The following is a 22,833-nucleotide window of genomic DNA, read 5'->3' as shown; positions in this document are numbered from 1 at the left end:
CATAGATCTGACAGGTAAACTAGTCCTTGATCTTCTAATTTGCTTATAGTGTTGTTTTTTTATGTCTAAATCCTGTAACCATTTGGGTCTTATCTTGGTAAAGGGTGTTAGGTATAGGTCAAATCTAAGTTTCTTCCATACTAACTTCCAATTTCCCCAGCAGTTTTTATCAAAGAAAAAGCTTTTATCCCAATAGTTCGACTCTGGGTTTATCAAACAGCAGATTACTATCGTCTCCTGCTTTTGCACCTAGTCTATTCCACTGGTCCACCACTCTATTTCTTAGCCAATACCAGTTTTGATGACTGATGCTTTATAATATAATTTTAGATCAGGCAGGGCTAAGCCCCCTTCTTTTGCACTTTTTTCATTAAGCTTCTGAAAATTCTTGACTTTTTATTTCTCCATATGAATTTACTTACAATTTTTTCTAACTCAGTAATTTTTTGGAATTTTGATTTGTAGGGCACTAAACAGGTAGTTTAGTTTTGGAAGAATTGTCATTTTTATTATATTAGCTCTACCTATCCATGAGCAGTTATTGTTTGCCCAGTTATTTAAATCTGATTTAATTTGTGTGAGAAATGTTTTATAATTGTTTTCAAATTTTCTCAGTCTGTCTTGGCAAATAGACTCCCAGGTATTTTATATTGTCTGAGGTTACTTTGAATGGGATTTCTCTTTCTAGCTCTTCCTGCTGTACCTTGCTAGACATATATAGAAAAGTTGAGGATTTATGAGGGTTTATTTTATAACCTGCAACTTTGCTAAAATTGCTAATTGTTTCCAATAGTTTTTTGGATGATTTCTTGGGATTCTCTAGGTAGACCATAATGTCATCTGCAAAGAGTGAAAGTTTTGTCTCTTCCTTCCCAATTCTAATTCCTTCAATTTCTTTTTCTTCTCTAATTGCTGAAGATAACATTTCTAATATGATATTGAATAGTGTGGTGATAATGGGCATCCTTGTTTCACCCTCGATCTTACTGGGAATGCCTCTAGCCTCTCCCCATTGAATATAATACTTGTTGGTTTCAGATAGATACTGCTAATTATTCTAAGGAACAGTCCATTTATTCCTACACTCTCTAGTCTTTTTAGTAGGAATGGATGCTGTATTTTGTCAAAAGCTTTTTCAGCATCTATTGATATGATCATATAATTTCTGATAGGTTTGTTGTTGATATAATAGATAATACTAATAGTTTTCCTAATATTGAACCAACCCTACATTTCTGGGATAAATCCTACTTGATCATAATGTATTATCCTAGTGATACTTGTTGTAATTGTTTTGCTAAGATTTTTGCATCTATATTCCTCAGGGAGATAGGTCTATAATTTTCTTTCTCTGTTTTAACTCTTCCTGGTTTAGGTAACAGTACCATATTGGTTTCATAGAAAGAGTTAGGCAGAGTTCCATCTTTCCCTATTTTTCCAAAGAGTTTATGCAGAATTGGAACCAACTGTTCCTTAAATGTTTGGTAGAATTCACTTGTGAATCCATCAGGCCCTGGAAATTTTTTCTTAGGGAGTTAAATGATGGCTTGTTGAATTCCTTTTTCTGAGATAGGGTTGTTTAGGTATTTAATCTCCCCTTCATTTAACCTGGGCAACTTATATTTTTGTAAATATTCATCCATTTCACTTAGATCATTAAATTTATTGGCATAGAGTTGGGCAAAATAATTTCGAATTATACTTTAATTTCCTCCTCACTGGTGGTGAGTTTACCTTTTTCATTTATGATACTAGCAATTTGATTTTCTTCTCTTTTTTTTAATCAAATTGACCAGAGGTTTTTTTCATAATACCAACTTTTGGTTTTGTTTATTAATTCAATAGTTTTTTGCTTTTGATTTTATTAATTTCTCCTTTAATTTCTAGAATTTCTAATTTGGTATTTAATTGTGGATTTTTAATTTGTTCTTTCTCTAATTTTTTTAGTTCCATTGATTGCCTCTTTCTCCAATTTATTCATGTAAGCATTTAAAGCTATAATATACCCCCTGACAGCTGCTTTGAGTGAATCCCATAGGTTTTGTTATGTTGAGAAACCAATTTTTTTAAGTAAGAAAAGAATATGGACTCAAAAAATAGAAAAAGGAGCAAAGAAGTAGTACCATAATAAGAATCCAGTTGCATAGCAATCAAGAAAATAGAATCAAAAGAAAGAAGTTTGTCAAGTGTGAAATGGTTCAGAGAACTTTACCAAAAAAGCTACTGAACTTAAGAGAATTTGTGACTTTTAAGGGTAGTTTTATGATAATATGATGAATAGAGAAAATCATGGAAAGAGTATAATGAAAGTAATTAATCAACAGATCAACTATACACTATGCTGAATAGTAAAAGGGGTAGAAAAAGAGGAAAAAGACAATCCCTGACCTCAAGGAGCTTACAATCTAAGTGGGGGGGGGGGGAGAATATTAGGGGAAAGTCCTGAAATTAACAGGCGTTGGAGAAGACTTTTTTTTAAGGTTTTTGTAAGGCAATGGGGTTAAGTGGCTAGCCCAAGGCCACACAGCTAGGTAATTATTAAGTGTCTGAGGCTGGATCTGAACTCAGGTACTCCTGACTCCAGGGCCGGTGCTCTATCTACTGTGCCACCTAGCCACCCCTGGAGAAGACTTCTTAAGAAGGTGGTAATTTATTTGGGACTTGAGGGAAGTTAGTCAGGTGGGTAGAGGGAGAGCATTCCAGGCATGGGGCACAGCCAAAAAGAATGCTTGCAGGCAGATGGAGTGTCTTATTCGTGGAAAAGTCAGAAGAGCATTGTGACCATTGTCACTGGAAGGAAGAATGCAGCAGGAAATAAGCTGTCAGACTAGAAGATATTGATACAGTGATGTAAACAGTCAGGAAAATAATGGACATGTACACAATATCTACAATATTGTAAATGGAAAAAATAACTATCACAAAAAATAGAAACTGAATGTTGAGAAATTATAAATAAATTTGGTTACAAAGAAAAGATGTAAGATGACACCTTTCGAGGACTTCTGGTCAAGATGGTGGAAACTAGGATCAGTAATAAATTCTCCTGAGTTTTTCTCAGAAGTGACATTAATCAAGTCCCTTAACAGATTTTGGAGCAACAGAATACACCAATAATCAGAGTGAAATATCTTCCAGCAAGGTCTGTCTTGGGGGGCGGGGAATGTGTGTGTGTGCCCAGGATAGAGAGTAGAGACCCAGATAACCGTTGTTGGGGGATTAACTGAGATCCTTAGCTGTGGGAGCAGAATCTTTAAGGTTAGGACTTGGTTGTGCGAGTATGATGCTCCAGCACCAGTGCCCAGGATCCCATTCAACCAACTTCTAGACAGCCAGACTGGATGACAAGCCTCTGGTATTCCTAGCCCAGGGCCTCTGGTGTTCCCCTGAGGGAAGGTCTAGCCATTCTTGCACAAAAAGCTCAGACACAAGTGTCTACATCTCCCCTGAGGAGAGAGTGGGAGGCTGACTCCCTTCCCCCCCCACACACACACTGATGGTCCAGAGACAGTCTCTGGCATGCAGTCTACTTCAGTGACTGCTCTGCCTGACAACAGCTCAGAGGTCACCCCAGGTCCTCCCAGTGTTCTCAACATCCCCAAGGATTGGGCAGTGGGCATTCCCAGCAGACATCCCCAGCACAGACAATCCAGATAGAGAGAAGCCCTGGTGTTCCTTATCAGTCTATCCACTAAGCAACCCCCTGGAGTTCCTAACATCAACAACCTCATGCCAGTAAGCAAACCTCTAGAGTATTCAACACTGCAAGTCTGTTAGTAAGCCCCTCCCCCACAACACAAGACCCTTGGGATAGGTAGCAAAAGGCAAAATGAAGAAAGATCAGAGAAAAGCAGAGTCCATTGTAAACATTACCTTTGGTGATAAGGATGGGCAAAACACAAGCTCAGAAAAGGAGAGCAGAAGGGGTGCTACTTGTGAAGCTATGGAGGAGAATATGAATTGGTCTTCAGTCTAGAAAGACTTCTTAGAAGAGTCCAGAAAGGATTTTAAAAATCAAATGGAAAAATTGGGAAAAAATTCGAGAGGAAATTAACATCTTGCAAGAAAAAGTAACAGAAGAAAACAAATCCTTTAAAAATACAATTGGAAAAAGATATCAGTTGAACTGACCAAATAGAAAAGGAGATATAAAAGCTAACTGAGGAAAATACCTCCTTGAGAAATAGGATTGATCTAATGGAAGCTAATCAGCAAAGATAATGGAGTAAAGAGGGACACAGTTGACCTCTCCCAAATTTCTTTGCAAACAACTCTAAAATAATGTCTCAAGTTAAGTGCGTTTGTAGCAGAGCTAAGGAAAATTGTGGTGAAGCAATTCTGCAGCCAAAGACATCATAAGCAAGAAAGCTAAGCCTCATTAGTGTAGTGGGCTAACATAGGCCACATGATGATCCAGCACCAGTGGGGCTGTTGAGAGCACTGGGTGGGCCTGGGGCAACCTCTGGGCTGTTGTCAGGCAGACCAATCTAGACTGCCTGGGCACTGATGCTAGAGCCTCACACTCTGCACAGCCAAGTCCTAATACTATTCCCACAGCTAAGGATCTCAGTCATTTACAAGGTCACTAAGTGACCTTGAGCAAGAATCCTGATTCACCTCTCCAGTTGTCCTGATTGCATATCTGGCTATTGGATCCAGATGGCTCTTGAAAAGAAAAGTGAGGCTGGTGATTTAGCACAATACCCCCACTCAAATCCAATTCATGTGCTTGTCATGTTATCAATTTTCCAATGTCATGGTCTTTTTTGAAAACAAAATACGAACATCATCATCAAGTAGTATCTATCTAAAACCATCAGCAAGCATTATCTGTAATGAGGATAACTTAGAAGATTTCCCTATAAAATCGGGGGTAAAGCAAGAATGTACATTATCACTACTATGATTCAATCTATTCTAGAAATGTTAGCCATAGTAATAAGATGAGAAAAAGAAATTGAAGGAATTAGAATAAGCAAAGAATAAAGAGAATTATAAGTCTTTGCAAATGATATGATGGGATACTTAGAGAATCAACTAAAATTAGTTGTAATAATTATAACTTCAGCAAAATTAGAGGATATGAAACAAACCCACAAAACCCATCAGCATTTCTATAAATTATCAACAAAGTCCAACAGGAAAAGATAGAGAGATTCCATTTAAAATAGATGCAGAGACTATAAAATACTTGGGAAGGGAGCAGCTAAGTGGTGCAGTAGAGAGAGCACCAGTACTGGAGTCAGGAGGACTTGGGTTCAAATTCAGGCTTAGACACTTAATAATTACCTAGCTATGTGACCTTGGGCAAGTTACTTACCCCATTGCCTTGCAAAAAATAAAATAAAATAAAACAAAACACTTGGATGTCTACCTGCCAAGACAAATCCAGGAACTATACAACTATAATTACAAAATACTTTGTGTGAAAAACACCAAGTTAGATCTAAACAATCAGAGAAATATTAATTGCTCGTGAGTAGGCTGAGCCAATATAATGAAAATGACAATTCTACCTAAATTATTTTACTTATTTATTGCCATAATAACAACAACAACAACAACAACAACAATGGCTATTAAAGCAAGGTCATCATAAAAAATGTGAACATGTGGAAATAGGTGTAGCTGGGCTCTGTGGCACATCAAAAGAAAGGGTTCAGATGAAGGAGTCTGACAAGAAATTCAACCCAATCCAGCACTGAATTTTTGGGAGGAATTTTTGTAGTTATATGATTCACAAGACTAACTACGTTATCTACTTCTGCCTGAATCAAAATGCTATTTTTTTATTCAAGTTTATTTAGAGCATGGACTATAACAGCTAACTCATGATCTATCCAAATAACAAGGATTGCAGTCTAAATTCCAAATACTGTAGACAGAAATCTTGGGATTTATCGTGGGAATAGTTTAATATTTAAGCCTTTATGGTTTTCTTTCTACATACTAGTTAGCTATGGTTATTAAAACAATTCACAAAACAGCTTATAGTTTACATTTGAATTCAATTTCTATCTTTTACTCCATCTTTTCCTACCATCCTCAAATCTAGTTCCTTAAAAAAAAAAACCTTGGATATTTATGTAGACTTTTTGCTTAGTTAACTATCTTGCCAGGGAAGATACACACAAACAACTGAGTATTAATACAAATGCAGGATTATGGCTCTGTCCCGGACCAATTTTTTTTTCTCCTATTTCACTAGGGGATCTCATCAGCTCCCATGATTTCAAGGACAATCTCTAAGCTGATAATTCTTTTTTTTTTTTTAATTTTTTAAAATTTATTTAAGGCAATGGGGTTAAGTGGCTTGCCCAAGGTCACACATCTAGGCAATTATTAAGTGTCTGAGGCCAGATTTGAACTCAGGTACTCCTGACTCCAGGGCCAGTGCTGTATCCACTATGCCACCTAGCTACCCAAGCTGATGATTCTTAGAGCTATTTATCTAGTCCTAACCTCTCCCCTAACATCTAGAATCACAGCTCTAAAGGCTACTAAATATCTCAAAATGGATGCTGTAAATATCTTTAATTCAAGTCCAAAACTGAATTCTTCTCTTCCTCAAAATCCTCCTCACCTTCTGAATTTCCCTTTAATTACTGGGGGTACTAAAATTCTCCCAATCATCCTGGCTCAACTCTTCATTCTCTCTCATCCCCCCATATCCAATCTATTACCAAGACCTGTCCATTTTACATTTGTAACAACTATCTCTTATGCTCTCCCTAATTTCCTCTTATATACTACCCTGAAACAGATCCTCACCACCTAACACCTGACACACTAAAATTAGTGAACCGGTTGGTTTTCCTAACTCAAGTCTCTCCCCTCTCTAAGCCAATCTCTATTGTCAAATTAGTCTTTCTAAAATGCAGCTATGACCATGTCACCTCCTGTTCAACAAAATTCAGTGACACCTATCACTTTTGGGATCAACTATTTAATTCTTTTTGGGGGATTCAAAGCCTTTCACAGTTTTGACTCTCTCCTACCTTTTCATTCTTCTTCTGCCTCACTCCCTACATACACCCTCAACAGAGTGACACTGGCCTCTTTGCTGTTCCTCAAAAGCACAAGCTATTCCATGCTTTTTCACTGGCTGTCCCCATGCCTAGAATACTTTACTCCTTTTTCTTTGCCTCTTGATTTCCTTTCTTCAAGTTCCTTACAAGAAGACTTTCCTTATCATCTTTAATGCTAGTGATAGATTAATGCTCTACTGATTATCTCTAATTTATCATAATATATATATATATATATCTTGTTTGATATTTGGTTGTTATTTTCATGTAATCTCTCCTATTAGAATTCAAACTCCTTAAGAACAGAAACTGTCTTTTGTCTTTCTTTGTATTCCAAGAAATAAGCAGTGACTGGAATAGAGAAGGCTTTTAATAAATACCTTATGAGTATAAACTCAGTGGAAGGGATCTAATATTAAAAGGGCACAGGAAAAAATTCTTACAGAAGGTGGGACTTTAGCTTTAATGAGCCAGAAATCAGAGACAGAGGGGTAGAGCATTCCAGACAATGGGAACAACCAATGAAAATGCATGGAGTTGGAAGATGGAGTCTTGTGTAAAGAACATCAAGGAGGCCAAATTGTGGAGGACTGGAAGGTAAGAAGGGGCTAGGATTATGAAGAGCTTAAAAATCCAAATAGAAATTCAAATTTGATCCTGGAGGCAGTAGGAAGCTACTGAAATTTATTGAATAAGTGAGTGAAACAGGTAGACCTGTGCTTTAGGAAGACCACTTTTGACCGCTGAATGGAGAAAGACTAGAGGCCAACCAAAATGTTACTGGGATGGTCCAGACATGAGGTGATGAAGGCCTGTACCATAGTAATAGAAGTGCCAAGAGAGAGAAGTAAGTGTACCCTGAAGATATTGCTAGGCAGACTCAATAGAATTTGGCAATAAATTAGATACAGGAGAGAAATGGAGGAGTTGAGGATGACACCCAGGTTGCAAACCTGTGTGACTAAGAGAATGGTGTAACTCAGTAATAGGGGAGGGTAACAGTGTAAGTGGTGTTAACAGTAATAGGGGAGTATAATTTTAATACTTTTATTATTCTTATTAAATTTAATTACTTTAAAAATTATCACCACCTACTCTACTAGAATAAATAATATCATATGTTCAGTGCCTTGAACTAAGTAGAGGTTCAATAAATATTCAGTAATTCACAGATTTAGTCCAACTCTACCACATCTCCTAGCTGCTGCCTGAACAGGTATAATTCTATTCTATTTCATTCTTAAATCTTTTTTTTTATTTTTTTTTTTTTGCAAGGCAAATGGGGTTAAGCGGCTTGCCCAAGGCCACACAGCTAGGTAATTATTAAGTGTCTGAGACTGTATTTGAACCCAGGTACTCCTGACTCCAAGGCCGGTGCTTTATCCACTATGCCACCTAGCTGCCCCTCATTCTTAAATGTTAAGAGTAAAGATAACCCTTAAAAAGTATGGTCAAAATTTGACCTCCTTGCTACCTGTCACAATGGTTGCATGGTTTCTATTGTGGTCATCCAAACACATGATTTTTTTTACATTTTACATCCCACGAAACTGAGACTTAGGGAGGTGGAGTGATTTGATCAAGGACAAAAAAGTGGGTCTAGACTAGAATATAAATCTGCAGACTACAAGCTCTAACATCTCACCAGTGAAACTGCTTACAGAACAACGTTTTATGAAGTACTGTATGGGGGAAAAAGCATCATATTTGGAGCTATTAAGACTAGAGGGTTTTTTTAGTTTTTTTTGCAAGGCAAATGGGGTTAAGTGGCTTGCCCAAAGACTAGAGATTTTGAATTCTAAATATATATTTTACTGTCCCAAGGCTTATGCAAGTCAGTTTACCCCCATGGGTCTCAAATTCCTAATTTGTTAAATAAAGGGTCAGACAATTTCTAACAGGGATTCTAATCTGAGATCTGTAAACATTTTTAAAAATGGTAACTATTTAAATGTAATTAGTTTCATTTCCTTGCATTTTATTTTATGCATTTAAAAACATTAACTCTGGAGAAATCCATAAGCTTCACTAAAATCACCAAAAGCAGTTCATGACACTCAAAAAAAAGGTCAAGAAGCTCCAATTTAGGAGAATACTTTTAGCATCAAATTCTATCTGTCCAAGACGTGAGAGTTCAATATGGGGGAGGGGGGGTGATCATTTTTGAAGCAACCAACATTCGTTTAGATGACTATAATGCCATCACTGTGACAAAGTAGCAGGAAGGTCAAATTTTGGCTGGAGTTTTTAAGGGTTTTTAGGTTTTTGCAAGGCAAATGGGGTTAAGCGGTTTGCCCAAGGCCACACAGCCACCAATTATTAAGTGTCTGAGGCCAGATTTGGACTCAGGTCCTACTGACTCCAAGGCCGGTGCTCTATCCACTGCACCACCTAGCCGTCCCTATCTTTATGATTTAAGAATGAAACAGAATGGAATTACACCTGTTCAGGCAGCAGCGGGATGATGAGGTGGTCTTGGAGCTGGAATCTGCCTCAGACTCTCCCTGCTGCATGGCTCTGCCCAAGTCGCTAACCCTCGCTCTGCCTCAAATTCCTCATTTGTAAACTAGGAATAACAAATGGCCTCTGTCCCCTAGGGTTGTGAGATGAAAATAAGACATTTGTCGGGTGAGCTACCAAACTGAATCCGGTATGTTTTTCAGCACGGAGATGCCCCTGCCTATCAATGGAGAAACCCAGGATGGCACCGGCTCCGAAAGCCCGTTTACGCTGGCTCGAGCGTGGCTCAGTAGCCGGAGGCCCTCGGCCTCCCTCCGACGCCACCGCTCTTTTCCAAGCAAGATCCCGCTCCCTCCGTGAGGCGCCATCATCCGGCCCTCGTGAACCCTCCCTCTCCGGGTGGCTCATTACTTGCTTCGTCCTTTTCCTACGCAGGAACCGGCGTGTTAACGGTCTCCGGAACCTCCATCATCCCACACAGGCGAGGCTTGGGGTTGTGCGGACGGCTGGGGCGCGGAGGACGAGGACGAGGGCGAGAACCAGGACGGCGCAGGCGCGACCCGCCCCCACCTCGCCCACAATCCCTCGCGAGGCGGGAAAGCGTTGAGCTGGGGGCGGGGCGGGGCGCAGGGGACGTCGGGAGCATCGAGGGAAGCCGCTCCGAGATGGCGTCAATGGGCCTCGGCAGACTCGGCCTTCTCGGTTCTCAGACGGCCTTTCCTTTGGGGTGGGGGAGGGGTGGGTTTCCCGAGCGACCGAAAGTGTGGCCCGCGCGGGCTGACGCCACCGCCGACTGTTATGGGGTTCTCAGTGGAGGAGGAACTGGATGGCCTCGACGGCCGGCCCGGTCGCTGTCACCCAGCAGTCCCAAAGCCGCCTGCGGGCAGAGCGGGCCCCGCCCCCCTCCACTTCCTGCCTCTCTTTAAGAAGTGGGAAAGCCTCAAGCTTCCCGCCTTGTAAGGGAGGCGACCGCCCGGCCTCGCTCCCATTGGCTTGGCGTCTGACGTCACTGGGGGGGCGGGACTCTCGTTTAGGCGCCTTTTCCGGACGCCGGCGGCCCCTTGCGCGGAGCCCGTCCGACATGCAACGGGACGTGGGGAGCTACCCGCTGGCGCCCGGCATCCGAGTGAAGCTGGTGAGCGCCGGCTTCCGGACAGCCGAGGAGCTCCTGGAGCTGAAGCCTTCGGAGCTCAGCAGAGGTAGGCGGGGCGGGGGCCGGGCTTCCCCGTCCGTCCGCTGAGGGCAGCGGCCACATGTACCCGCCCACCCGCGTGTGTGCGTGTGCGCGTATGTGTGCGCGCGCGCGTGTGTGTCTGTGTGTGTCTGTGTCTGTGTCTCTGTGTCTGTATTATATATATGTATATATATGTACATGCTTAATAAATGCCTCTATCCCCTAGGGCTGTGAGATGATACTTGTGAGCTACCAAACTGAATCCAGTATGCTTCTCAGCACCACGACCTACAAAGTATAATACATATTCGCTTTAGACCCAAATTCTCGCCTATTTGTATCTCCATTTCAAAGCCGTGTGCCTGTCGCCTCCCTTCAGACCTCCTTATATTGTGAACTCCAGGGCAAGGATTGACCTTGCATTTTTTTTTTGCTTAGTTTAGGTACATTGGAAGAGATTATACTAAATTATTTTTTGAATTGACCGACAATGGCAAGGATGGGGTGATAAAAGTTAAGACTTGGTGTTCTTAAACTTGGAGTCCTTTATTTGGTTTCTTTTTTTAACCAAACATTTTTTTTAATGAAAAATTTTTATAATTGGTTTCTCTTATAATTTTTTTGCATTTTATTATGCATTTAAAAACATTGTCAGAAAGGTGCTCTAGGCTTCATTAGACTGTTGCTGAACAGGCTAAAAAATAAAGGGGAGGAGCACCGGCCCTGGAGTCTGGAGTACCTGAGTTCAAATCCCACCTCAGACACTTAAATTACCTAGCTGTGTGGCCTCAGGCAAACCTCTTAACCTCATTTGCCTTGCAAAAAACTAAAAAAAAAAAAAGTTAAGCCTCAGTATAAGGGATAAAATACTGACCTAGGAGAGCTATTTACCAAAGTAAAGGGTTTAATCTCTGTGCTCCAGGCAAATCTCTAGGATTATGAGAGTATCATTTGGTGATATCCTCTATCAGTGAATACCAGTCCAATCCCTTTAAAATTTGAATTTTATCCTAGAGGCATCTGGGAGTCACAGCTTTTGAGCAGGGGAGCAACTTTATCATGTCCAAATCCTTAGGAAGAAGGTATGGACAACTCTGTAGGATAGATTGGAGTTTGGAAGTTGAAGCAAGGAGGGCCAGTAGTCCAGGATTAGGAGATGTGGGTTTAAACTAGGAATGGAGCCCCCCCCCCACTTTAAGTGGAAAGTGCAATATATAAAAATGAGAGATGTTGTGAAATTGTAATTGAGAAGACCTAGAAACTGTTTACCCATGGGGAGTGATGTTGAGGGAGACATAAGATAGAAAATAAAGGCAAGATAAATCTAAGTGACTGGAAGAGTGGTGGTGCCTTTAGGGGAAATAGAGAAGTTGTTGGAGATGTGAGAGAAAAATAGCAGTTTGTGATGCCAGCAGAATATTGATTTTTCAGTGTTGGTCAACTGGCAGTGCAGGACTAAAGGTTAGAATTGTTGTTGTGAGATATATAGTTTGGGGTTTGCATAGTGATGGCAATTTAATACCTGGAAGCAAATGAGATCACCAGGGGAAAAAAATGTGTAGTAATCAACAGAAATAGGGAAGAGGGGATGAGATTGTGTGGATTTGTGCTTAAGGGATGAGAGATACATGGTGATCTAGCAAGGGATATGGAAAGGTAATAGTCATAGAGGTAAATAGTGTCTTGGAAGCCAAGAAAAGAGAAAATGTGGAGGAAAGAGTGATCTATCATGTCTGATTCTTTGTTGACCCCATTTAGAAATTTCTTGACAAAGATACTGGAGTGATAGATGAGGAATCAGGGGAATCAGGATTAAGTAACTTGCCTATGGTTACACAGCTAGAGTCAGAGATCATTTTTGAATTTAAATCATCTTGATCCAGGCCTGATACTCTGTCTTAGCTGCCAGCCACATTAAGACCTGGAGAAAGGCAATCATATTTAACACTTAAGAGATTGTTGATAAACTTTGACAGAGTACTTTCAGTTGAATAGTAGCATTGGAAGCCAAAAACAAAGGTTTAAAAAAATGGTTAGAGGATAAGGAAGTGAGGGAAACAAAGTTCTTTCAGCTATTTAAATTTTTTTTTATTTTTTTAAGGCAATGGGGTTAAGTAACTTGCCCAAGGTAATTAAGTGTCTGAAGCTGCACTTGAACTCAGGCCCTCCTGACTCCAGGGCCAGTGTTCCATCCACTGCACCACCTAACTGCCCTCTTTCAGGTATTGTCCCTTCTCCTATTCCCCCTCCACATTAAGCTAATTTTCCAAAAAACCCAAAAAGCAAATCTCTTATCCTAAAATGTATGTTTTTTCCTGAATTTTATTGATTGTTACTTTTTTTTTAAGGTTTTTGCAAGGCAATGGGGTTAAGTGGCTTGCCCAAGGCCACACAGCTAGGTAATTATTAAGTGTCTGAAGCCAGATTTAAACTCAGGTCCTCCTGACTCCAGGGCCCGTGCTCTATCCACTGCACCACCTAGCCGCCCCTTTTTTCTGAATTTTAAATACATTTTATCTCTACCAGGAGGAGAGTGGCATGTTTGTTCCTGATTTTATCATTGCTTTTTATTGAATTCTCAAATCTTTCTAAGTTTTACTCTATAAATCATTGTATAAATTGTTCTCTTAGTTTTCTTTTTTTTTTATACTGTGCTCAAAATCAGTTCATAAAGATCTTCCTAAGTTTCTCTGAAATTTTCCATTTCATCATTCTGGCACAAGAATATTTCAATACGTTTGTATACCACAAATTTGTTTAGCCATTCCCAAACAGAATACTTCCCTTAGTTTCTCATTTTTGTTTATTATGAAAAAAGTTCTGTAAAAATGTTTGTACATATGGCTCTTTTTATCTCTCTCTTTTTTGGGGCCTATAGGTCTAGTTGTACTATTTGTAGGCTAAAAGGAATGCAGCATTTGACAATTTAATGGACATAGTCTCAAATTGCTTCCAGAATGACTGGACCAATTCACAACTTCACCAGCAGTTCATAGTGTATTTGTTTTTTAAGAATGAAAGAGACCTGGACCTGTTTCTAAGCATAAGAGAAGGAGGGAGAGAGAAAATGAATCCCTAAAGTCAAACCACTTCAGAGAAGAAAGGCAATAGGATCAAAGGCACAAGTAAAGGGGTTGGCCCTTAAAAATTTATTAATACCTTTTATTTTTATACGGCCTTTATTTCAAATAATCTTCCTTTTCTTCCTCAACCATCCTTCCAACACTTACCATGAAAGTGCCATTCCTTATACAAAGGATAAAAAAAGAGATGGGAAAAGCAGTTTGACAAAAGTAACAAACACATCAATCAAGTCTGACAGTTTATACCGTGTTTTACATCCAGGGGAAGAAACATATTTTCTCCTTTATTTGGGACAAGTTTGGTCATATATAATTGCATACTGATGTTTGGTTTCTTTTTTATCTTCTCATTTGCACTCTTATACTCATTGTATATGTTGCCTTGCTATACTTTGCATTAATTCATTTCAGGCTTCCATCCATTTTTGAATTCTTCATATTCATCGTTTTGGGAATTTTTTTTCTCCCTTGTTAACATTCCATTTTATTTGTGAATCTTGATTTTTTTTTCAGTCATTCTGCATTTGATGGGTATCTACTTCATTCTTGCTGCTGCAGAAAGAGCAGCTTTTTTTTTTATGAGGCCATTCTTATTAGCATTGACTTCCTAGCAGTCAAATCCCTAGGAGCACAGATGTTTTAATCACTTGTTAACTTTAACAGAATTTTCACTAAGCCAGTCTCTAATTTGGGTGTGACAGAGTGGGCCAGAAATGGAGTGCCAGTTATCAAGTAGCAGTTTAATTAATTATTTTCTTAGCAAGGAACCAATTTGCAACTCTTGGAATTTCCTTTAACTGGAGCTCCACCTTGCTGTAATGAAATTAGATATTATACACATGGTCATAAGGGGGAAAGGAGCAGGCAAGTAGATCGTAGAATAATCAGTTTGGGAACTTGAGTGATCTCAGGTTAAGCCTACCTCTGCAGGACAGTACAACAATCACAACCAGTTTTGGGAGTCCTGACCTTCCAAGTAGTCCTATGGGTACAGAACAGGTTACACTGATTCACTTCACTTAACAAAGGCAAGTTTAGATTGCAGAAAGAATGCAGACTTGTCATGATTGACAAATGGCTCCTGGCTGCTTTGTTTTCACTGTTTTCCAGTGCCAGAGAATTTTGATAAGGCTCTCTAGAAATTAAATTGTTAATATTTTATGTATTCTAGATTTTGAATGGAATATCTCTTTCTATTTGTTCCAACTGGGTTTTGTTGATAAGTTATATAAAGGCTAATGATTTTTGTGGGTTTATTTTATACCTTGTTATTTTCCTCATGTTATTGTTTCAATTAAATTTTAGTTGAATCTCTAGAATTCTCTAAATAGAATAAAACACCTGCCCAAAACAGTAATTTTGTTTCCTCTTTACCTATGTTTATTGACTCGTTTCCCTTTTTTTTTTTAGGTTTTTGCAAGGCAAATGGGGTTAAGTGGCTTGCCCAAGGCCACACAGCTAGGTAATTATTAAGCATCTGAGACCAGATTTGAACCCAGGTATTCCTGATTCCAGGGCCCATGCTTTATCCACTAGGCCACCTAGCTGCCCCACTGTTCCCTTTTCTAGTTTTATTGTTATTGCTAATTTTTCTTGAACTCTTATCATAATAGGAGTGATGATAATGGACATCTCTTCTTTTTCCTGATCTCTTTATAGGAAAGACTTCTAGCAATTATCCATTATAAAAAATTCTCTTAGTCTTAGATACTATTTACAATGTGAAGGGAAAACTCTAATTGTTCCTGTCCTTTTTAGTGGTTTTTTTGTCTGATCCTCCACTGACTGTGAACTGAGAGTTCTAAAAGTCACTACTATAGCCCTGTTGCTGGCTTGCTGGCCCTAGTAAAGCTTCTACTTTACTTTTACCCCAGTGAAATAGATTTTTCTTGCCAACCTAAGATGTCTTAGACTGGAAAGTTGTTTTACACTACTTCATTTTTTTCCCAGATACTTTTGTCTTCTCCGTGACCATGTCAATTTTTTTTCCCTCTGAGGCATTATTTATAGTTATTGTAGTATTACTTTAATGTTCTGAGTTCTTTTAGCCAATAATATTTCTCCATTGTGTTGGACATTTTCTTCTGTTTATTCATTTCTCCAGCCTCAGTTTTTGGATTGGGATTTTGTATTGGGGCCAGACTTTGCCCTATTTAGAATGCTTGAATTGAGTGGACAGGCCAGCCCTGTCTCCCTCTGTGACTCTTTTGAAGGCTTCCAGGAGCCTTTCAGAAAGGCCTGAAAATAAATATGCACTGTCCAGCAGGGCCTGTTCTCCCTATGCAAGTAATATCTGCAAGGCTGGTCTACTCCCTGTTGCTCAGTCAGCCTAAAACCAGTACAGCTAGCTTCAAGAAAAAGTTCCTACTCAATGGGGCTTCTGAGTACATAGGTACTGATTTCTTCCTCCCTGGGCTTATTTATCTTTTAACAGTTTCTGGCAGTGTTCTTGTACAATCTTGGCATGGATGTAGGAAGGTTGAAGGAGGCTATTTCTTTTTGATTTTCACTATCATAATTCCTAAAACAGTTTTGGCTTGGAGTGCTTATGGGATAACTGTGCTCCTCTAGAACTTGCATGTGGTCAGCTTAACTGAAAGGGGTGTGTGTCCTCTCCATAACGTCATCCTTCCACTTCTCTCTCTGAATAGTTACATAAGTCATCTCCCCTTCAGGGTATACTTTCCTTTCTCAATCCTCTTTAGCTATGGTACCATTTGTTGCATCATGCCTTTCTTGTTCCACCTCATACTTTCTCATGTATTTTACAGAATGTATCACCAGAGATTAAGTTCAAGTTCATACTTTGCTATGTATTGAGGATAAACTTTGTTCAGGGTACTTTAATAGATTCTCTTCCACATTTATTTGGGGAAGAATTGAAGGAATTGCCAAAAAAAATATCAAGAATTTTATAGTTAGTATGATTTTCATAAGGACCCTGAACAGTAGAAGTTCCTCTCAGACTTGTGCAAAAATTTCACATAAAAGAGCAGCTAAAATGACTTCTTTTCCAATGACTGCTTTCACAACTTGTAATCCTTACCAAAAGTATAACAAATATTCAGCTAAGGTTAGATATATTTACGTGATCTTTTCAGGACATATCCTTTTCAGAAGCAAACCTCATTAACAGGACCAAGAGCAACACATTAATAAATAGTATTTGTGCAAACTGTCCTTCTGTATTAATGTCCTTATGTAATAGTCAAGTTAAGGATAGAATGATTGTTATCATTGAACCAGTGAGAATGGAGATTTGAGTAAGTGAGCCATTTCAACTTTCCAGGTTATCTGTATATGTTTAGCCTGGGAAGGCCCAATGACCAGGAACTATTTCTTGGCCTCCTGACACCTTTCTGAAGAGATTAAGCATAAGAATTCCTATCTTTTAGGATAGTAAGTACATGCTTTTCTCACTGATAGACCAAGAATGCCAATATTCTTAGAGTATGGGATTGAGTCTTTGACCCAATTTGTTTTGTTTCATTTTGTTTATAAAGGAAAACTTTGTCCACTGAGATCTTTTTTCCTAACTCAGATTTGGAGGATTGAATGGTTTTGTTGTTTCTATCCCTAGTAAATATAGTGACAAAATTCTCCTTGCTATATAGATCAAACCACCTTTGAATTTCTTTAATAATCCAGTCTGATGACAGATATGAACTGCAATATTTCATTATAGACTAAATCAGCAGCATAGAAGATGGGAATTTCATGCCTCTTAGCATGAATCTATTGCTGAAATACCCATCTGAGTCAATTTTTCATGGTAGATTTGACATTGAAGGTTGTTTAACTAGTTTAATAATGCCAATAAAATCATCAGCTAGTATATCTGGGCCTCTCTTCATAGGGAATGACAATTTTGCTAATGATGTTAAAAAAAAAATCCCACATAAATTCACATTTTCTTAGTTTCTAGACCTGAGATTTCAAATACCTGAATTCCTGCTTTGCTACCACTTAAGTTCTAGAACCAGATTGCTTGTATTTGTGCCATCAGACAATCTGAGCATATCTGGAATTATCAAGGAACCATTCATGATTTTGTGTTGTTTGTGAGATGGGATTGGGAAAGGTATTTTCTTAGCCAGGATTTAGGCAGCCTCAGTGTTTATTCATGTTTTTCAAGATTACTCAGTGCAATATTATTTATTCATACTTGAGTTGAATCAGTTTTACATTTGAAGAAGTGCATGCCATTCTTATCTGATTACAATAACCCTGTGAAGTAAGTAGGGTGTTAGATTGCCATTTTATAGATGAGGAAGCCAAAGCCTAAGTAATTAAGTAAGTGCCAAGGTTATTAATGACAAAATCAAGAGACTGATTCAGGACTTTTCTTAGTTCAGTGTACTTTGCATCATACATTGTTGATTCTGTTGTGAATGATACATAAATGTGCATGTAACCTCATAAAATGATCCCTTATTTTCCAGAGATTAAAGATACTTTGGGGGGGGGGGGGGATTTTTGAAAAATTTGTTCAAACAAAACAGTTCTGAAATCATTTGACCAGCAGAGGGAGACAAGAGACCTATTATTGGGATGGGGTAGGTGGTTGCTTCCCTCTCTTGTTCTTATGTAAGATCTGGAAAACAATAACAAATAATTTGACACCTCCCTGGCTGTTAAGGAAGCATAACAGATAAGTTAATTTAAAATACATAAGAAACAAGTTTAATGACATTAAATACTATGTGTAATGTCCATATAATTTTTATCACTTTTACTTTTTTATATGACCCCATTTTCCTCAGAATCTCCATTCCCTCTTCCTCTCCCAGAGAGCTTCATTAAAAAATAGATCATTTTTAAAGAAGATAAAAAAGAAAATTAGTAAAACTGATTAAATATATTGAAAAAGTCTGAAAATATATGCATAGTCCCAGACCTGTGGATTTTTACCCCTATCAAAAGGGCTGGGGAAGAAGTGTCTTCTCAAATCTCCTTTGAATCTGTAATTGTGTTTTGCAGTTTCACAACATTCACTTTTGATTTATGTGAGGTCATTTTCATGTACATTGTTTTAGTCCCTGTATAGTTTTCTTGCCTCTGATTACTTGAATCAACAGCAGACTTTGTAAATTTTTTATACTCTTCTATATCCATCATATTTGTTGTTCCTTTTATCACAATAATATTCAATTACATTTCTGTTCCACAGTTGGTTTAAACATTCCCCCACAATGGGTATCTACTTCGTTTTCAATTCTTTGCTATCACAAAAAGTACTTGCTATAAATATTTTTGTGTATATAGGACCTGTCTTCTCATCAATGACACCCTTGAAATGAAAGCCTAGTAGGGAAATACTCAAGAGTTTTAGAAATTTTAGTCACTTTATTTGAATTACTCCAAATTGCAGTGCTTCACAACTTTATTAACAATGCATTAGTTATGCCTATTTTCTCACAGCCCTTCCAACATTATTTTTCTCCTCTTTGCCAGTTTGCATTTTATAAGGTGAAACTTCAGAGTGTTTTGAGTTGCAATTCTCAATAATATTACCTTAATATTATTTCATATTGTGTGATAAAAATATATACTAAATAAAATCTTCAGCGACTGGGTCTAAGCAAAAAGGAGTCTTTTTTTAATTTGCTTTCTTGAGAAAGGGCAGACTCAAAAATCTCACACCAAAAGTGTTAAGAGTCAGAGAACTGCACCCAAAGAACAGTCAAGCAAGACTATATAGACTCCAACTGTACCACCCCCCTCCCCCACCCTCCTTCCCTTTAACCCATTGGCTAGGCCTTTGGGGACAATCTATTCATGGAAAATCTACTCCAGCAACAGACACAAAGAGAAGATGAAATGTTTTCATAATATTAGACAACTTCCCAAAACAGGTAGCTCTAGGCTTCTTTGGAATTCAAACTTTTTTTTTAAGTTTTTTGCAAGGCAAAAGGGGTTAAGTGACTTGCCCAAGGCCACACAGCTAGGTAATTAGTAAGTGTCTGAGACCGGATTTGAACCCAGGTACTCCCGACTCCAGGGCCAGTGCTTTATCCACTGCGCCACCTAGCCACCCCTAATTCAAGCTTTTCTTGACAAAAACATTTCTTAGGGGCAGCTAGGTGGTACAGTGAATAGCACTGGCCCTAGAGTCAAGAGGACCTGAATTCAAATCCAGCCTCAGGCACTTAATAATTACCTAACTGTAGGTCTTAGGTAAGTCACTTAACTCCATTGCCTTGCAAAAAAAACCTAAAAAATTTCCTAACCCTGAGAGGACTTCACCAAGAACTTTCCCACAGTCTTCCCTCTTATCTCTCTCTTTGTCTTTTCCTTCCTTAAGTAGAATTTGGAACTGCTATTGCACAGAATTGTAGCTTAAGATTATAAAAATCTTTTTTTGCTTACCTAAATATCTCTTCTAACATAAAATCAAAGGATCTTAATTTTTATCAATATATATGTAGCTAACAGTAGAACTTAAAACCACATACTAGTCTATCTAGCTATTAAACTCCAATTGACCTAAATTTTCTATATCAGATTTGCTTATATTGGTTTACTATAAAGATCCAGGACATCAAAGGTGAATTCCTTTATAGATATAATTTTGAGTGTCAGTTTCCAGGCAGAGGTCATATGGGTAGTCATAGTCAAATACCCTAAGCCAAATTTTAGATTTATTTGGTGAGACATTATTCAAATGTCACATTTGGGGAAGTCAAGTCATAAAAGGGTTCAACCTCAAGCTACATTGAAAAGCCTCCCCTTCAACTTTTTAACCCAATGCATCTGTCACCTGTATAGTCTCCAAACCTCCATCAAGCTTCAGGGCTTCAAAAGAGCATTGATCCAATAGCACTTTCTTTGCTGATCATACCTAATATTAGACACAACAAAAGTCAATTAAAAGTTTCTTGATTAGGGGTGGCTAGGTGGCACAGTGGATAGAGCACCGGCCCTGGAGTCGGGAGTACCTGAGTTCAAATCCGGCCTCAGATACTTAATAATTACCTAGCTTTGTGGCCTTGGGCAAGCCATTTAACCCCATTGCCTTGCAAAAACCTAAAAAAATAGTTTATTTATCTAAAATAGTAATTCCATCTAATTATATCTCCAAGTGAATTCAGTTTACAAGAACTAAATATTAATTATAATATGGAGGGAGGGATCACAATCAATCAGCTCCCCCTTCCCTACACATAGATAGATAGATAGATAGATAGATGGATGGATGGATGGATGGATAGATAAACACCTCCTTTGGCTAGGAGATAATCTCCAAAACTCTCACCGAAAAATATCAAATTATTATCATTGTTTTTATCTTTCCCATATTACTCAGATACTTTCACTTCAAAGTAGACAACCAAATATGTATACATATAGATAAACATGTAAATATAAGTATATATATAACCACAATAATCTATATATCTGTATTATATATAAAACCTCAAAATCCCAATTTACATATATAATTGGCAATTCTCTAATAAATCTTTAAATTATTAGCCATGTTTGAAATACAAATTATTATTTTTTAAAATTCCTTCAATCCATTAGAATATTTAGGGGAAATCTAAATTTTAACCTGTGTTATTAATTCCAAATGCAGCAAAACAGTAATAAAAGTAGCACATTAATTACTATATTTTTATAAAAAATCTCTTCATTACTGTGTTTATACCTGTAAGTACAGTAAAATAGCTTGTGTTCACAAAAGTAGATTAAATTCATGGAGAATCTTATTTTTTTTTTTAAAAATAGTAGTATATTTGGAATAAGAGGTAAATAATTTTATAAAACAGATGTAAAAGAGATTTGTGTGTAAAAGATCATCAGTTACTAAGGTTAATTTTAAGAGAACGTGATTTGTGTTTGCTTTAAGAGAATGAGATCTCAGCATGGAAATTTTATTTTTCATGCAGGTTAAGAGTTAAATGTTCAAGAAAAATGGCAAACTCAGAAAAATAGTGTAAAAGAGATTGGGAAGTATACCTTAGGAAAAAAAGATGCCCTTTTCAAATAATCGGACCAGATGAACCCAGCAGATCACTGTCCAGTCACACTCTGTAACTCTCTGCACCAGAACTTGCCCTCTAGTCCTGCTGGAGCGCCCCAGACCGCCAGTCGCACAGCCAGAGATTCCATGGCTTAGTTGGTTCTCAGACTGTGGCTCTCACAGTCAAGGCCTCAGCTGGCTGATCTTAAGTTAGTCCACCTCTCACCCCCCACCCCTTCCCCCCTGCCAGCTCACCCATGATCCCTGGAGACAGACCTTGTTGGTAGATGTTCTCCTAATTTCTTTTTCTGGGTTTTGTCAATCAAATTTCTATTAAGAGGTTTGTTTCACATTATATATGAGGGAAGACCAGGAGACTTGTCTTCTCTCAGTCTTCTTGGATGGAACCTTATAAGAGCTTTTATCCTTATTGACCAACATTTCTTAATATTAGAACCTTTAGGAATATTACCACATCATAATCAAAATTATATATTTTTACAAATCCTTTAATTCAGTTACATGTATTTTCAGATTACTTTATACAGAAGATCAACCCATTATAGAATTACCTAATTGAAGAAACAATATTAACAATTAACCTTGCCATTGCTTTCATATCAAACTTTTCATATTATAGGTTTTATTACTTTCCAATGAATTCACTCCCAGATATTGCAAAAGTGGCAATCTAATGCACTTTTCAAATTACCCCAACATCATTTAAATACATATCTCCACTTTTTTACTTGTACAAAGTCAAACCTGCTTATACCTTCTTCTACATACTTTAACTTCCATACTTCACAAATGGTTCAAGACCCCAATTTTCTCTGTCTTTTCATTTTCCTGGCAATGCCTTATTCTCTTCCCAATTCTTTCAGACTCATTACCCAGACTGAATACTTGTATTTTCCCTTAATATATTGTTCCACTATTCTTTTTCATTCAAAGGTTTTAATATTTAACACTTATTGATTTTAATTGGTATAACTTTTGAGAAGGAAAACAGTCACTCAAAAATCCCATAGCCTAATTAGAGTATCCCCTGCCCTCCTCTTCAGATAGAGTAAACCAAATAACTTCTTTTTAAGGGGAGAACCCTAAATCTTTTTGGGGGAT

At 38.1% G+C, this 22,833-nt stretch overlaps 2 protein-coding genes across 6 annotated transcripts in view; one reads left to right on the top strand and one right to left on the bottom strand.

Annotated features, from left to right (window-relative positions):
* TEX14 (testis expressed 14, intercellular bridge forming factor) overlaps nucleotides 1-10,466 on the bottom strand; it is a 148,855-nt gene extending 138,389 nt beyond the window's left edge. For 2 of the 5 annotated variants that reach the window (XM_074223597.1, XM_074223599.1), the window contains exon 1: nucleotides 9,900-10,464. The gene's annotated coding sequence lies outside the window, so the exon portion shown is untranslated. Of the gene's footprint in view, nucleotides 1-9,899 lie in introns of all 5 variants that reach the window. The other 3 variants (XM_074223600.1, XM_074223601.1, XM_074223598.1) reach the window with 3 other exon arrangements.
* Nucleotides 10,216-22,833, top strand: part of RAD51C (RAD51 paralog C) — an 84,026-nt gene continuing 71,408 nt past the window's right edge. Inside the window, exon 1 of the mRNA XM_074223602.1 lies at nucleotides 10,216-10,687. Within this exon, the coding sequence (XP_074079703.1) occupies nucleotides 10,315-10,687 (373 nt within the window). The 5' untranslated portion in view covers nucleotides 10,216-10,314. The remainder of the gene's footprint in view (nucleotides 10,688-22,833) is intronic.

The sequence above is a fragment of the Macrotis lagotis genome, chromosome 2, assembly GCF_037893015.1.
Source record: "Macrotis lagotis isolate mMagLag1 chromosome 2, bilby.v1.9.chrom.fasta, whole genome shotgun sequence".
Taxonomy (NCBI): Eukaryota; Metazoa; Chordata; class Mammalia; order Peramelemorphia; family Peramelidae; genus Macrotis; species Macrotis lagotis.
Note: the sequence above shows the minus strand (reverse complement) of the source record. Positions and strands in the feature narration are given on the sequence as shown.